The sequence below is a fragment of the Rhineura floridana genome, chromosome 20 (assembly GCF_030035675.1).
Source record: "Rhineura floridana isolate rRhiFlo1 chromosome 20, rRhiFlo1.hap2, whole genome shotgun sequence".
Classification (NCBI taxonomy): Eukaryota; Metazoa; Chordata; class Lepidosauria; order Squamata; family Rhineuridae; genus Rhineura; species Rhineura floridana.
Genome location: NC_084499.1, coordinates 19,294,390 through 19,308,094, shown reverse-complemented (window position 1 = coordinate 19,308,094; position 13,705 = coordinate 19,294,390). Strand labels below are relative to the sequence as shown.

The 13,705-nt window shown below is 46.7% G+C and overlaps 1 protein-coding gene across 1 annotated transcript in view; it reads left to right on the top strand.

Moving 5' to 3' along the window:
* The first annotated feature begins 1,708 nt into the window (after positions 1-1,708).
* The window catches only part of GPR107 (G protein-coupled receptor 107), a 44,690-nt gene continuing 32,693 nt past the window's right edge, over positions 1,709-13,705 (top strand). The window contains exons 1-5 of the mRNA XM_061604123.1: positions 1,709-1,918; positions 10,425-10,544; positions 11,026-11,076; positions 11,404-11,492; positions 13,058-13,143. Coding sequence (XP_061460107.1) covers positions 1,790-1,918; positions 10,425-10,544; positions 11,026-11,076; positions 11,404-11,492; positions 13,058-13,143 — 475 coding nt within the window. The 5' untranslated portion in view covers positions 1,709-1,789. The remainder of the gene's footprint in view (positions 1,919-10,424; positions 10,545-11,025; positions 11,077-11,403; positions 11,493-13,057; positions 13,144-13,705) is intronic.

Sequence of the window (13,705 nt, the reverse complement as noted above, 5' to 3'; positions counted from 1 at the left end):
TCTCCACTAAAAAGCCCCAAATGATGCAACCTTTCTCCACAGGGAAATTGCTCCATCGCTTTGATCATTGTGTATGTCAGTTTCTTTCTGGGGTTGCACAATCTCGGATACAGAAAAATCCAGAGAGAGAGAGAGAGAGAGAGAGAGAGAGAGAGAGTTTTGAAAGCAGCAAACAGAGTGTCCATTAATTTGGACAGATAGGCGACTCACAAATAAAATTTTATTTTATTATTATTAGTAACTTTACCCAAGCTTGCTCTAGATCTCTATAAGGATTCCGTTAATCATCTAAAAATATATACACATGTGATTAACAAAACAGAGGTTTTTATTTTGCTACCAAAACGTTTCAGCGTCCGCCTTCATCAGCTGCTAACATACAAATGCTGTTACCAAGGTGGCAGTTATAGAGCTTTGAGGATGGAATGCTCAGAGGGGCTTCATTTGCAGAAGCTAAGTAGTGGTGGTACTGTCCTCCAGGCTCAGGCCATGTGGGGCCAATGTGTCCAGAGAATATATCCAAACGTTTTCCCTCTTAGTCAGTGCTGCTGGATCTGTTGGCATCTCTGTAGCTGTTGTAGAGAAGTCCAACAGGCTGTGGCCCTCAGTGTTGAAATGTTTTGCAACCGGTTGCTCCTCTTTTTGTGTCAAGATCGCTGATTTGTGGTTTCTGAAGCCCATGTGTAGGTCAGTTGCAGTTTTTCCTACACATTGGATATTGACATCCTGAGGGTTTTTTGCATTCAGTGATATAAATTATATTGCAGGACCTGCAGGTGATGTTCTGTTTGCTGCAATGTGTTCTACCTAGTGCTTTTGAAAGTAGCTGTCTCCCTGAGGTACACACAGGCGATGCAGCGTTTGGAGTAACAAGGATGAGACCCAGGATTGCTGATAGGTGGCTTAAGCACATAGATAGATATATTGATAGATAGATTTTGGTTTTGGTTTTATATGCCTTCAAGTCAATTACGACTTATGGCGACCCTATGAATCATTTTGGATATATTCATGGGGTTTTCATGCTAAGAAATGTGGTGGAGGAGAGCTTTGCACACACCATGAACTGCGAAAAAGATAAATAATTGGGTGTTAGAACAAATTAAATCAGAACTGTCACTAGAAGCTAAAATGATGAAACTGAGGTTATCATACTTTGGGCACATCATGAGAAGACGTGATTCACTAGAAAAGACAGTAATGCTGGGAAAAACAGAAGGGAGTAGAAAAAGAGGAAGGCCACACAAGAGATGGATTGATTCCATAAAGGAAGCCACAGATCTGACTTTACAAGATCTGAACAGGGTGGTTCACGACAGATGCTCTTGGAGGTCGCTGATTCATAGGGTCGCCATAAGTTGTAATCGACTGAAGGCACATAACAACTACAACAAACAACAACAAATAATGATAATAATATATTGTTTTCTATGCGCTTTTGCCACACCTCCCCCGTCCCTGAGTCCCTGAGGAGAGGGAAAACGCGTCTTGCGATGCGAAGCCGGAAACTCCCCATCCAAACTAGGGGAGCGTTCCTCTACACTGACATATATCTCGGCGCATACGCTGGTACGGCCGCTGCGGGTCGCTTCTCAGACACACTCCGCAAATGCCCGACCGCGCACGCGCCGATCGAGACAAGCATGCCCTCTCGCGCTCTGCATCTCAACGACCTACTCTTGCGTCACTTCCTTCCAGCCGACCGCTTCCTCCTCTTGCTTGTCCTCCACGCCCTTTGACCCCGGAAGTAGGTGGGGACGGGCAGGGCGACGTTGATGGTGGGATAAACATGGCGTCGTGCGGCATCGGCGGAGGCGGCTCTTGCTTGCCTCCCTCGGCGACGGCGGCGCTGGTCTTGCTGTCGGCTCTGCTGCTGGGAGGCCCCGTGCGGGCCCGAGTCCATCACCTCGTCCTCAAGGTAGACTGGCTTGGCGGGGGCGCCGAGGAGAGAACGAAGGAAGGAGGAAGTCGTCCGGTCATGGGGCTTGGGCGAGGAGAGCGAGCCGAGCTCATGAAACCCAAAGGGGCAGCGCCTCCCATGCCAGGCTGTGGCAGCAAAATAATGGGTGGCATCCAGGGCTAGCCCTACTCGAGGGTAGACCCCTTGAAAGTAATAGGCGTGGACGACATAGGCGCATTGATTTCAGTGGGTCTGCTCTGCATAGGGCGTAACAGTGGCTTGTACCCAATGCTAATCCTGCTCAGGAGTTTGTTGTTGTTGTTATGTGCCTTCAAGGCAATTAAAGGCTTATAATCATTACTGGTTTCTGCTAGTAGTATAGTATCATTTACATATCTTAAATTATTGATATTTCTCCCTCCAATTTTCACACCTCTTTCATCTTGCTCCAATCCCGCTTTCCGTATATGTTCTGCATATAGATTAAACAAATAGGGTGATAAAATACACCCCTGTCTCACACCCTTTCCTATTGGGAACCAGTCGGTTTCTCCATATTCTGTCCTTACAGTAGCCTCTTGTCCAGAGTATAGGTTGCGCATCAGGACAATCAGATGCTTTGGCACCCCCATTTCTTTTAAAGCATTCCATAGATTTTCATGAGAGTACATGAGAGTAGACCCATTGAAAATGATAGGCATGGCCAGGTTAGGCACATTGATTTCAATGGATCTGCTCTGAGTAGGGCATATCAGTGGGTTGCAGCCAATGCTAATCCTTCTCAAGAGTAGACCCATTGAAAATGATAGGCTTGGCCAACTTGGGTGCATTTATTTCAATGGGTCAGCTCTGAGTAGCAGTTAACAGTGGGTTGCATCCAGTACTAATCCTACTTGAGAGTAGACTCATTGAAAATGGTAGGCATGGGCAACTTAGGTGTATTGATTTAAATGGGTCTGCTCTGAGTAGAGTTTAACAGTGGGTTGTACCTGGTGCTAGTCCTACTCAGATTAGACCCATTGAAATTGGTGGGTGTGACGACCATTATGTTACTTTCAGTGGGTCTGTTTTGAGTACAACCTGGTTGCATGAAACCTATGATTATTATTCTTGGGCTGCATACAGTGTTAGTTCTGCTGAAAAGGAGATTAACTGAAAATAAGACATGACTAACTTAGGTTACGGCTTCCTTGGAGCGATGAATTTCAGTGGCTGTACTCTGAGTAAAACTTAGTTGGATGCAACCTGTTATTGTTGTTACAAATTATATAATTAGCCATTGTTAAGATTATAGTGTTGGCGATGATGGCAATAATATAATTCACATTATTAAGATCAGTATAGGTGGTGATAATGGTAAATGACATTGACAGTTATGGAGGGCTAGAGTGGTGTAATGGTCAGAACAGGGGGTAGCCAACTTGGTGCCCTTCAGATGTTTGTAAACTCTACCTTCCGTCAGCCAGAACCAGTATGGCCAATGGTAAGGAATGATGGGCATCACCTGGAGGGCACCAGATTAGTGATCCCTGACCAGTTTGAAACACGCTTGCATATGTACTTGGAAGTGATAGTTATTATATGTGGTTCTGGCACCTGCTTGTCCAATTATTAAAGATGCGTCTCTGTGCAGCCTGAGGATGTGAACAATTTCATAACAAAGCGCTTCACATACATCATGTAAAACCTTACAGTGGTCCTGGGCTGCAAGGGAAGTCAGCACCTGCAGGGTGTATGTTCGGTCTGTGCCCTTCCTAGCTTATAAAATGTTCTCAACTGTGAAATCCTTCTGAATCGCTTCTAGCTCAGTCTGAGGAAGCTGCTAGACATTCTGGATGGGTGCTTGGTGGTTGTCATGGACTGGATGAGGGCAGCAGCTTGAAGGTTAGCCCAGACAAAACAGGAATGTTCCTGGTCAGTAGAATGGCAGGCCAGGGAATACAGGTTATCCTGTCTTGGCTGGGGTTGCACTCTCCTTGAGGACTCTGGTTCGGAGTCTGGGTGTTTTCCTGAAACCACCCCTGAGCCTGAATATCCAGATCTTGGCAGTGGCCTCAAGTGCCAGTTGTGCCTGTTCAGTCGCATCTGGCCTGGTAACTTCTGCTGTAGTTGCATCTCATGTCAACTGCTACTAAAATATGCTCCGTGGGATTGCTTTTCAACAGTGTTTGGAAGCTGTGCAGCATTCTGAGCCAGCTGAAAATGTATTGAAAATATGTTGCAAGGAGTCTTGTGACTCCCATGACAATTTCTGGGCACAACTCAAAAGTGCAGGTTGTGACCTAGAAACTTCTTAAATAGCTTGGGACCAGGTTACCCAAAGGTCCCCTTTCTCCTGTACGAGCCTGCTGAAGCCTTGAGAACTTCCACAGAGTCCTCTTGTCAGCCCTGTCAGTATCCGAGGGACATGACAAAGGGCCTTCTCACAGGCTCTACCCAGCTGTGGAACTCCCTCCCTACAGATGCCCTGTCTTTGATCTCTTGCCACTGCTTTGGGGAGCCTTTGGTCTTCCAGATGTTGCTGGACTACAGTCCCTATCAGCCCCAGCAAGCATGGCCAGTCACCACTGGCCTTCTGCATTGATTTGACTCTCTTTATTTTTGGCTTGTTGTGCTGTCACTGCTGTTGGTGTGTGTTGTTTAATCAGTTGCTCTTTGTATCTTGTTGACTTTTTAAAAAAATTAATGTATTTTTATTGTTAGGGTACTGTATAACGGAAGGTGGGATCTAAATTGAAATAAATAGTAATAATTCAACCGTACTCCAGGGCTCTTGGCTCTTCTCCCAGCCCTGTGATGTGAGATCTTAAGTGAGAAAGCGGGGGCTGAACTTGTACTTAATAAAGTCTGTTTCTGTGCCATCCTTTTTCTTAAGAGCTCAGGGCTGCATAAATAGTTTTCTCCTGTCTCCCTGCTCCCATTTTATCTTCTTGCAATGAGGTAGTTTAGATGGAGAGATCATGACTGTGGCCAAAGGATCACCTTTCAAGCTTCATGGCCATGTGGGGGTTTGAACCCTAGTCCCCTTGCACCCCCCTCCTTTTATTTTCCCAATAATCCTTGGAGGAGGTTAGGCTGAGACAGTGACTAGTTTCTCCGTGAGGATCATGGCTAAATGCAATTTGAAGTGGGGTTGAGGAAGTGAGCCTGGCTGGGAGTCCAGAGTCTGTGAGTTCAAATCCCTGCTCGTGTCTCCTGGGTGTAAAAGGCCAGCTAACGATCACTCCCGCAGGGAGTGGCTCAGGGGTTACATGTCCTGTCACCTGTGCAGCCATGGGCAAGCTGCATAGTCCCAAAGAGCCCAGTTGCCCCCCAGCTGCCAGTTGCGGACAAGGAAGGGGCTGTCTTGTGCAGCTGTGGCAAGCTGAGCAGGCCCTAGCCAGCTGGGGAGGACTAGCCTCAGAGGGAGGTAATGGTAACCCCCCTCTGAATACCGCTTACCATGAACACCCTATTCATAGGGTCACCATAAGTTGGGATCGACTTGAAGGCAGTCCATTTCCATTTTTCAAAGCGGTGCTTAAAACATTTAAAACACAGGAACACACGATGGTGCTCTATACAGAGTCGGACCATTTGTCCATCTAGCTCAATTGTCTACGCTGACTGACAGCGGCCCCCCAGGGTTTCAGACAGGGGATTTTTCCGACTGTACCTGGACAGGCCGGCAACTGAACCGGGGACCTCCTGCCCGCAATGCAGATGCTCTGCTACTGAGTTATGGCCCTTCCGCCAATCAGCATACATAATAAAAATCATGGCTAGCCAACGCGGTGCCTTCCAGAGGTTCAGGACTCTAGCTCCCATCAGCCAATGGTCAGGCATGATGCTTGTTGGAGCCCAGGCATTGCTGGGGCAGACGTTCCACAAAGCTGGGGTCACTGTAGAGAGAGCCCTGCCTTTGTTAAAATGTCCCTGGAGCTTCATTTGGCTTAGCCGTGGGCCTCTGAAGTTGTGCTAAGCGTACCAGGGGCACGGGATGGCCTGACTTCCCATCATCCAAGGCAACGGTTACCTCATCATGAGTTTGTTCACTCCAATTTCTTGCTCTGCCTCCTCTTAATCTCTCGGGGAAAGACCAGGCAGTGAAAAATGCTTGCTCACGCCTTAGCTCAGAGCTAAGTTGAGCAATGACCTTTTTAGCAGGTCATTTCCTCTTGTCTGAGGACTCTCGGAGAACAGCTTGAGCTCTTTGAAGGGGAGCGCTGCAGCCGAACATAACCTTCCCGTTAATTTGCCTTCTCCCAACTCAGCCTGGTTGAAAAAGAGAGACACGGAGCTGTTGGGTATTCTATGAACGAATGGGAAGCTTTATGATCCACCCCTGTTCCCTTGTGAACCGTGTGCTGGGGCAACAGGGAGAGGTCATGTCAGCAGAGGTGGGAGTGACCAGAGGCAAAAGTGGGCTGACCAGTGGATGCCAGCCAAGCAAAAACAAGAGATTTCTGCACATATCCATAGTGATGTGTTGTTTTCCTGTGGCTTCCCATTGGGGTCTCTTGTTGGCCACTGTGAGACGAGATGGCCTTTGGTCTGGTCTTTTCAGTGGTGGCCCCCCCTTTGTGAAATGGCCTTTCTGGCGAGGTATGCCTTCCTCGTTGTTGACTTTCAGGAGCAGTTTAAAACATTGTTTACCCGGACATTTGATGGCTGAGAGATACCGTTCCTGTCCTGGCAACCCTGAAATCACTGGTTGAGATAACGTTTTTAACTGTTTTGACGGTGCTTTTCAAGATGCGTTTTTTAGTATTGATTTGTTTGCCTCCCTGGGAACAAGGGCGGGATATAAATTGAAAATAGTGGAGAAGTGCAGAGGCTCCACATTGGGGTGAGGTGGGGGTAGCCACTGTATAGCTCAGGTCCCTGGAGTTTTACACACACACACATACCAGCAAGCGCCAGCCGCCCTTTCCATTTTGGAGCAGGAAAGGAAAGGGCTTTTCTTTCTCCGTTGCATGGTCAATCAGTGAGTACCCCACCTTCTTCCTTTGCGGGTGGGAGGGAGCTTCCCTGACCACCCTGTGACTGCGACACTTGCAGGACACTTCATCTGGCTACCAAGCTCGTCAAAAATTGTGAGCCACTGGTCCAGTGTGCTTTAGAGTCCTGTGTACCCAAAGGGTGGTTGGTTACGAGGCTTGCCGTGGTCGTCTGCCACTGCTGCCCTGCGTGACTTTCAGGTTTGTATTGAGGTGGCTTGAGCTGCAAATATAGACATGCGTCAGTAAGTAAGAACATGGGGTAACGAAAGTAAATATATGTGCCTGATGCTTGAAAATAAAGCTATATTTTGACATTTCGCTTCCCCAAGCGGCTTCCTCAACTATCTTACTTGCTTCCCTTGCTTGCCTGTAGTCCCATCTCAGGAGAAGTTGCAAAATAGCCTGCAACTGAATCTGTAACATGATGCATTGCATAGATAACTGTATCTACATTTGAAATATTAATTCGTGCGTACCAAATTCACGGAGGGCGGGGGGGGAGGGAACAGTTCAGCCAAAATGAGGCACATTTTCAAGTTCCATTGTTGGAAAGCTGACATGCTTAAATTGCTTACAACAAGGGTTTTAACTGACATTTTATTGCCAATGTCTTCCTTTTTTAAATCTCTTGGTCTGCTTCTCTCTGTTGTGGTTTTGCATATTACTGTAACATGAAGTTGCATATTATATGGTTCTTATTTGCAAGCTTCCTAGAGCTTCTTTATAAGGCAAGACAAAGATGTTCTTTGTAAACTGCTTGGAGGACCTCAGTCGAGTAAGCAGTTTAATTAACATACATAAAAGTACATAAGGTGGATTGAATTGTGCCCCTCTTTTGAAGTATATAATGAAGGCTAAGAATTAAAGTGGGGCAGGCATATCGCTTTAGACAGTAGTTGGGAGATTCAGGCAGCGGCATGCCATTTTAAACCACTTCCACCAAAGAATAATGGGAACGAAGGATGCTGAGAGTTGTTTGGAGACTCCGTGTCCCCTTCACAGATCAACAATTTCCAGGGTTCCTTGGGAAGAGGGGTTGATTGTTAAACCGATCTGGAATTGTAGCTCTGTGAGGGGAACATAAGAGGTCTCCTAACAGCTCTCGGCACCTGTAACAAACTACACTTCCCAGGATTCTTTGGGGGAAGCCATGTGTCACTGTTAAAAGTGGAATGAATGTATGGTGTGAATGTGGCCTAAGCCATGAAGTGTTGCTTTTCTGATTTCAAGCATTCAGAGTTTGCCCTTGTTTATGTCTTCGTTCTAAATTTGATGACAGTGGGTGTCTTGAGAATCTCTCTCTTCCTCTTTGGCAAGTTCTTGCTGTCTCATCATAGAATCGTAGAGTTGGAAGGGGCCTATAAAGCCATCGAGTCCAACCCCCTGCTCAATGCAGGAATCCAGATTAAAGCATCCCCGGCAGGTGCCTGTCCAGCTGCCTCTTGAAGGCCTCCAGGGTTGGAGAACCCATTGCCTCCTTAGGTCATTGGTTCCATTTGCGTACCGCTCTAACAGTTAGGAAGTATTTCCTGATGTTCAGCCGAAATGTGGCTTCCTTCATACACAGCTAATGTATGCGGAGTGTGCGTATCATGTGACTTCATTTGTGAATTAGCCCTCTAGATGCCAAGCATCTGTGTCAGCAAGCCAGGTGTGCGTGTGAGGTTGGGCGTGTGTGGGAAACTCTCTGCAATAAGTGCTGTGAGCAAGGCAGATTGCATCGGAACAAATTATTCTATCTCCGCTTTCCGCGGTTCAGGCAGGGACTTGCAGGGAAACATGGATTCCAGTGTGTGTGTTTTTAACAGCGTTGTGGTTTTTTGTTTTAATTAAGAATCCCCACAGTAGAACTTGAAAAATGGAAATGGACTGCCTTCAAGTCGATTACGACTTATGGGCGACCCTACGAATAGGGTTTTCATGGTAAGCTGCATTCAGAGGCGGTTTACCATTGCCTTCCTCTGAGGCCGAGAGGCAGTGACTGGCCCAAGGTCACCCAGGGAGCTTCATGGCTGTGTGGGGATTCGAACCCTGGTCTCCAGGTTGTAGTCCAACACCTTAACACTACACCACACTGGCTGTTAGGCTGGTGTAAATGCAGTGCAGCCCAGTTTTGCCAACCTGGTGCCCTCCAGATGTTTTGGACTGCAGCTCCCATCAGCCCTAGGCGGCATGGCTGGGGCTGGGGTAGTTAGCACAGTGCCCTCCAGATGTGACCATTGGCCATGCTGGCTGCAGCTGATGGGAGTTGGTGTCTAACAATGTCTAGCAGACATAACATTGGCTACCCCTACATTAAGGGACCGTCATGAGCTCGCTCCTCTCTGGAGTGCTATGTTCCCCTCCTTTAATGGCTTAATCATGGTTACGTTGGCACCAACTTTTTAACCATGGTTACCGCCGGCTCGTTTCCCTCTTAACCATGGTTTGCTAACCACTTTCAGACCCTGGTTTAAAATTCTGCTTAAAGGCAAACCCAGATTAGCATTAACCATGGTTAAAGTTGGTGCAGGTGAATGGAGGTGTGTGTCATGCTCCCAGGGGTGCGGGACATATTTTCCTGGACCCCCTTGCTCCTTTAACCATGGTTAAGACTATATTAAGATATTAAGGGTAAAGATTGTTATTGTGATTCTGTGTTTTTAGTCCATACGCTGCCTTGTGATTTTATACAAAAGGGGGATTTATAAATATCCCAACTGTACTGATGTTTTTACTGTTTGCTATGTTTGATGTGATGCTTGGGGTTAGTGATTTTGTTTTTGTTAGGGTATTAATGTTTGCCATGTTTTTAACTCTCATTTTTCTCTGTTTGTATATTATCTAGAGACTATATTTGCATTAGGCAACTAATCGAATAATAATAATCAATATATTAAATAAAACAAATATCTGCTTTGACCCATCCTCCTCTTCCCTGTTCTAATGACCTCGAAGCCCCACGAATTCAGCTGGAACCTGCTGAAGGAGTAATCTGTGGGAAGCCATGAGTCACTAATATTTCTGTCCTGACTGAAGACATGGTTTAGGAATCTTTTGCAAGGCCTGCTGAATTCTGTCAGGTTTTCCTTTCATCCTTCAAATATGCCTCAAGGTCCACTCTGTGTTGCACGTGCGTGTGTGGTGAGAAACGAAGCAAATAGATGCTTTTAATTTTAAAAAGGTGCCTGTTCATAATTTCGTATGGCTGGCGCATGAGTATCTGTACCTAGATTGTCTGTACTGTGTGGCTAGTACAGTCAGGAGCTGATGAACCGCAGAGCAGCATTTGATTCATAAGGGGAAAAGTAAGGAGGAAGGCTGCATGAAACCCGTCTCTCTCTCTCTCTCTCTCTCTCTCTCTCTCTCTCTCTCTCTCTCTCTCTCTCTCTCTTTCTCTCCGACTGCCGTAGTTGTAGACCGAGGACACACTAAGGTGGGTAGGGCAGTGCCCCCGTGGCAAGGCGTTGGTCGACCCGAGCGGTAAGTCCCCTTCCCACCCTTCACTGCGTCTTAACTTGCCTTGCAGCAGTTTGTAAAGGGGTCTATTTCCTCTCTTCCAGGAGGATGTGCGGCAGAATGTCCACCTTAACACCTTTGGCTTCTTCAAGGATGGCTTCATGAAGGTCAACGTCAGCAACCTCTCAGTTAAGAAGCCTGCCGGCATGATAAAAGGCTTCCAGGCAGGTTCCTTTTGTACTTGAGTCCCACGTAGAGAAACCCTATATGCCCCTGTGGAAAGTTTGGGAGAACCTGCGTATTGGGTCCAAACGCCGCTTGGCCCTTGGTGAAGATTTATTCTTCATTCTAAAAGACGGGTTTGAATCTGAAAAGCCCGCTCTGTTGTTTGTTTGCTTGCTTGCTTTTAGGGTCTTTTGGTTCTCGAGGTGGTACTGCAGTGGGAAATGGGGGGAAATGGCTTTTTGCTAAATGGTGTGGTAGCTCTTGTCCACTAAATGATCAGTCCCCCCCTTTCTTTAACGTCCTCATAAAAGAGTATCTTTGTCAAAGTTTTGCTGATATGCAAAATGGCCCTGCGTTTTTATCAAGCAGTAAAAAAAAAAGTTGTTTCACTTTTAGAAGTACTTAAAATGTAAGGCTATCAACTGATTCTAACAGTCTGTTCTTTGGAAAACCTGAGTGTGTATGTTTTTTTTTTTAAAGGTGGGATTCAGTTTAGACCGAACGCAGAATGATGGATTCTCCACTTACCTGGTAAGACCAGAGGGCTAACGTGTTCTAGCTCATACAAGACCAATTAGAAATGCCCAAATTTATCATTGTTCTGGGCGATGTTCTTTCTGCTAATGGAGAAGAACTTGTTCTGTAGCACAAATTAGTCTTGGATGCAGCACGGCTTGGCTTGACAACCTGCGGCAGCTCCTCTTAGGTTCATGTTCGCTTCTGGGAAGAGTGATGTTCCTGCTGCTTTAAAACTCCAAAGGCCATTTACATCCTTCGCCTGTTATCGGGGGACGGCGGGCATTCTGCATTGCCACACTCGACTTTTGCATTTTCCTCTCCTCCCTCCTCTTCCTGCAGGATGAAGAAGTGAACCACTGCTTTTTCAATGAAATACCAGGGCACAAAGTCTCTGTCACCGTCCTCCTCCTGGACTTCACAAAGAACATGTAAGAGACCTTTGGTGCATGCCTGCAGCCTCTTCCTCCCGCCCCCTCCTTAAGGGCCTGCAGCAGAATGCAACCTAGTACGGGGATGGGGAGCCCATGCGCTGGACTGGATGGGCTTTTGGACTGCCCGCATGTCAGGGGTGGGTGGGGCCAGAAGCAAAAGGGGGTGGAGCAACAAATGTGGATTTTACCTTCGTGCAATAAGCTACCTTCTATATGCCCCTCTGTCCCCTTAAGTGAGAGCCAGTGTGGTGTAGTGGTTAAGGAGTTGGACTACGACCTGGGAGACCAGGGTTCGAATCCCCACACAGCCATGAATTTAGAATGTAGAATTTATTGGATTTCTTAGTCGCCCATCTGGCTGGCCATCCAGCCACTCTGGGCGACGTACAAAATGAAGAAAATAACACAAATGAAGGCCTGTGATTACAGGCTGAAACGCGTTGGGCTTCTTTGAAAAATATTCTGCAATAAAACCACTTTGGGCTTCTTTGAAAAAATCTCGTAATAAAACCAGTTTTCTACAAAAAACTTCAGCATTCTGGTCTTTGACCCCCCTTTTTCTACACACCAATACAATAAACATTAAAATCTAAAAGCAATGATGGTAAAATCTAGCCCACCCCAAAGGCCTGCCTGAAGAGCCAGGTCTTCACGGCCTGGCGGAAACTCATTGTAGAGGGGGCCTGGCAGAGATCATTTGGAAGGGAGTTCCATAGGGTGGGGGCCACAATTGAAAAAGCCCTCTCTCTGGTCCTCACCAGTCTAGCTGTTTTGACTGGTGGGATAGAGAGAAGGTCTTTTGAGGCCGATCTTGTTAGGCGGCATAGCTGATGAAGCTCGCTGGGTGACCTTGGGCCAGTCACTGCCTCTCAGCCTCAGAGGGAGGCAATGGTAAACCCCCTCTGAATACCGGTTACCATGAAATAGGGTCGCCATAAGTCGGAATCGACTTGACGGCAGTAAAATTGCAGTTTTCATCCCCTTAAATATTAGACAGGCGCCATCTCTGTTATCTTTTCGGCGCCTACGGAAGACCTTCCTCTTTCAGCAAGCCTTTTAAGTAGAGACCTTATCCCAGTCTGTGTCTGTGCTGGAATTGCTTTTTAAGATTTTTTAAAAAGCTTTTAAAAAAAAGATTTGTTTTAATATATGTTAAAGTCTTTTGTTTTTAAGAGGTTTAGAGCGCTTTTAGTATTTTTGTTTGCCGCCCTAGGCTCCTTCTGGAAGGAAGGGTGGGATATACATTTTAATAATAATAATAATAATAATAATAATAATAATAATAATAATAATAATAATAATAATAAATCTGCCCAAGCAAGCAAGAGGCATCAGGGCATAGGAAGCTGCCTCATATTGAATCAGACCGATTGGCCCATCTAGCTTAGTATTGTTTGCACAGACTGGCAGCAACTCTCCTGGGTTTCAGGCAAGAGTCTCTCCTTGCCCTACTTGGAAATGCCAGGGATTGAACTTGGGACCTTCTGCACCTGGCCTTGTAAATGTATTTGTCCATGTTAACGTTTGTGATGCTCAAGCGTTCCTTACCCTCTTCTCCGCAGTGTGAAAGTCAAGCCCAATGTCAACCCTCCCCGGTTGCCCGAAATCGTATTTGGCAACCCCGAAACAGAGAGCAAGCAGAACTCAGGTAAGCCTGCCCTCAGACAAAAGAATGGCTGGCTATTAATTGAAAGGATAGTTTGCATTAAATACCATCTGTGAAAGCCTGGCATCTCGCTGTTTGAACCTGAGTAGAGATGACGTGTTGATGAAGTTCCCTACTGCAAGACGGCTGCTGGTTTCAGTGACTTCAGAAGTGGAGTAGGCCTGGTTTTCTGTCAGTGGCAGGTAGCCATGATGACTCTACAGAACCTCCAGGTTCAGAGGCAGTTTACCATGGAAGAGCAGTTGCTGGGGGCCAACTGTTCTACTTGTGGGCTTCAGGCTGGACACTATGGGGGGTTGGGCTAGATTGGGGTGGCTAACCTGTGGCCCTCTAGATATTGTTGGACTCTAACTCCCATCAGCCCCTCCAATCTAGCACGGCCAGTGGTTGAGGGATGATGGGAGTTGGAGTCCAGCAACATCTAGAGGGGCCACAGTTCCCCCATCCCTGATCTAAGAAGAAGCATTCCCTACTGCATGCAAGAGATAGAAGAATGCCTCTGTTTAGAAGAGGCATTCCCTCATGAGAGAGGGGGCAATGCCTC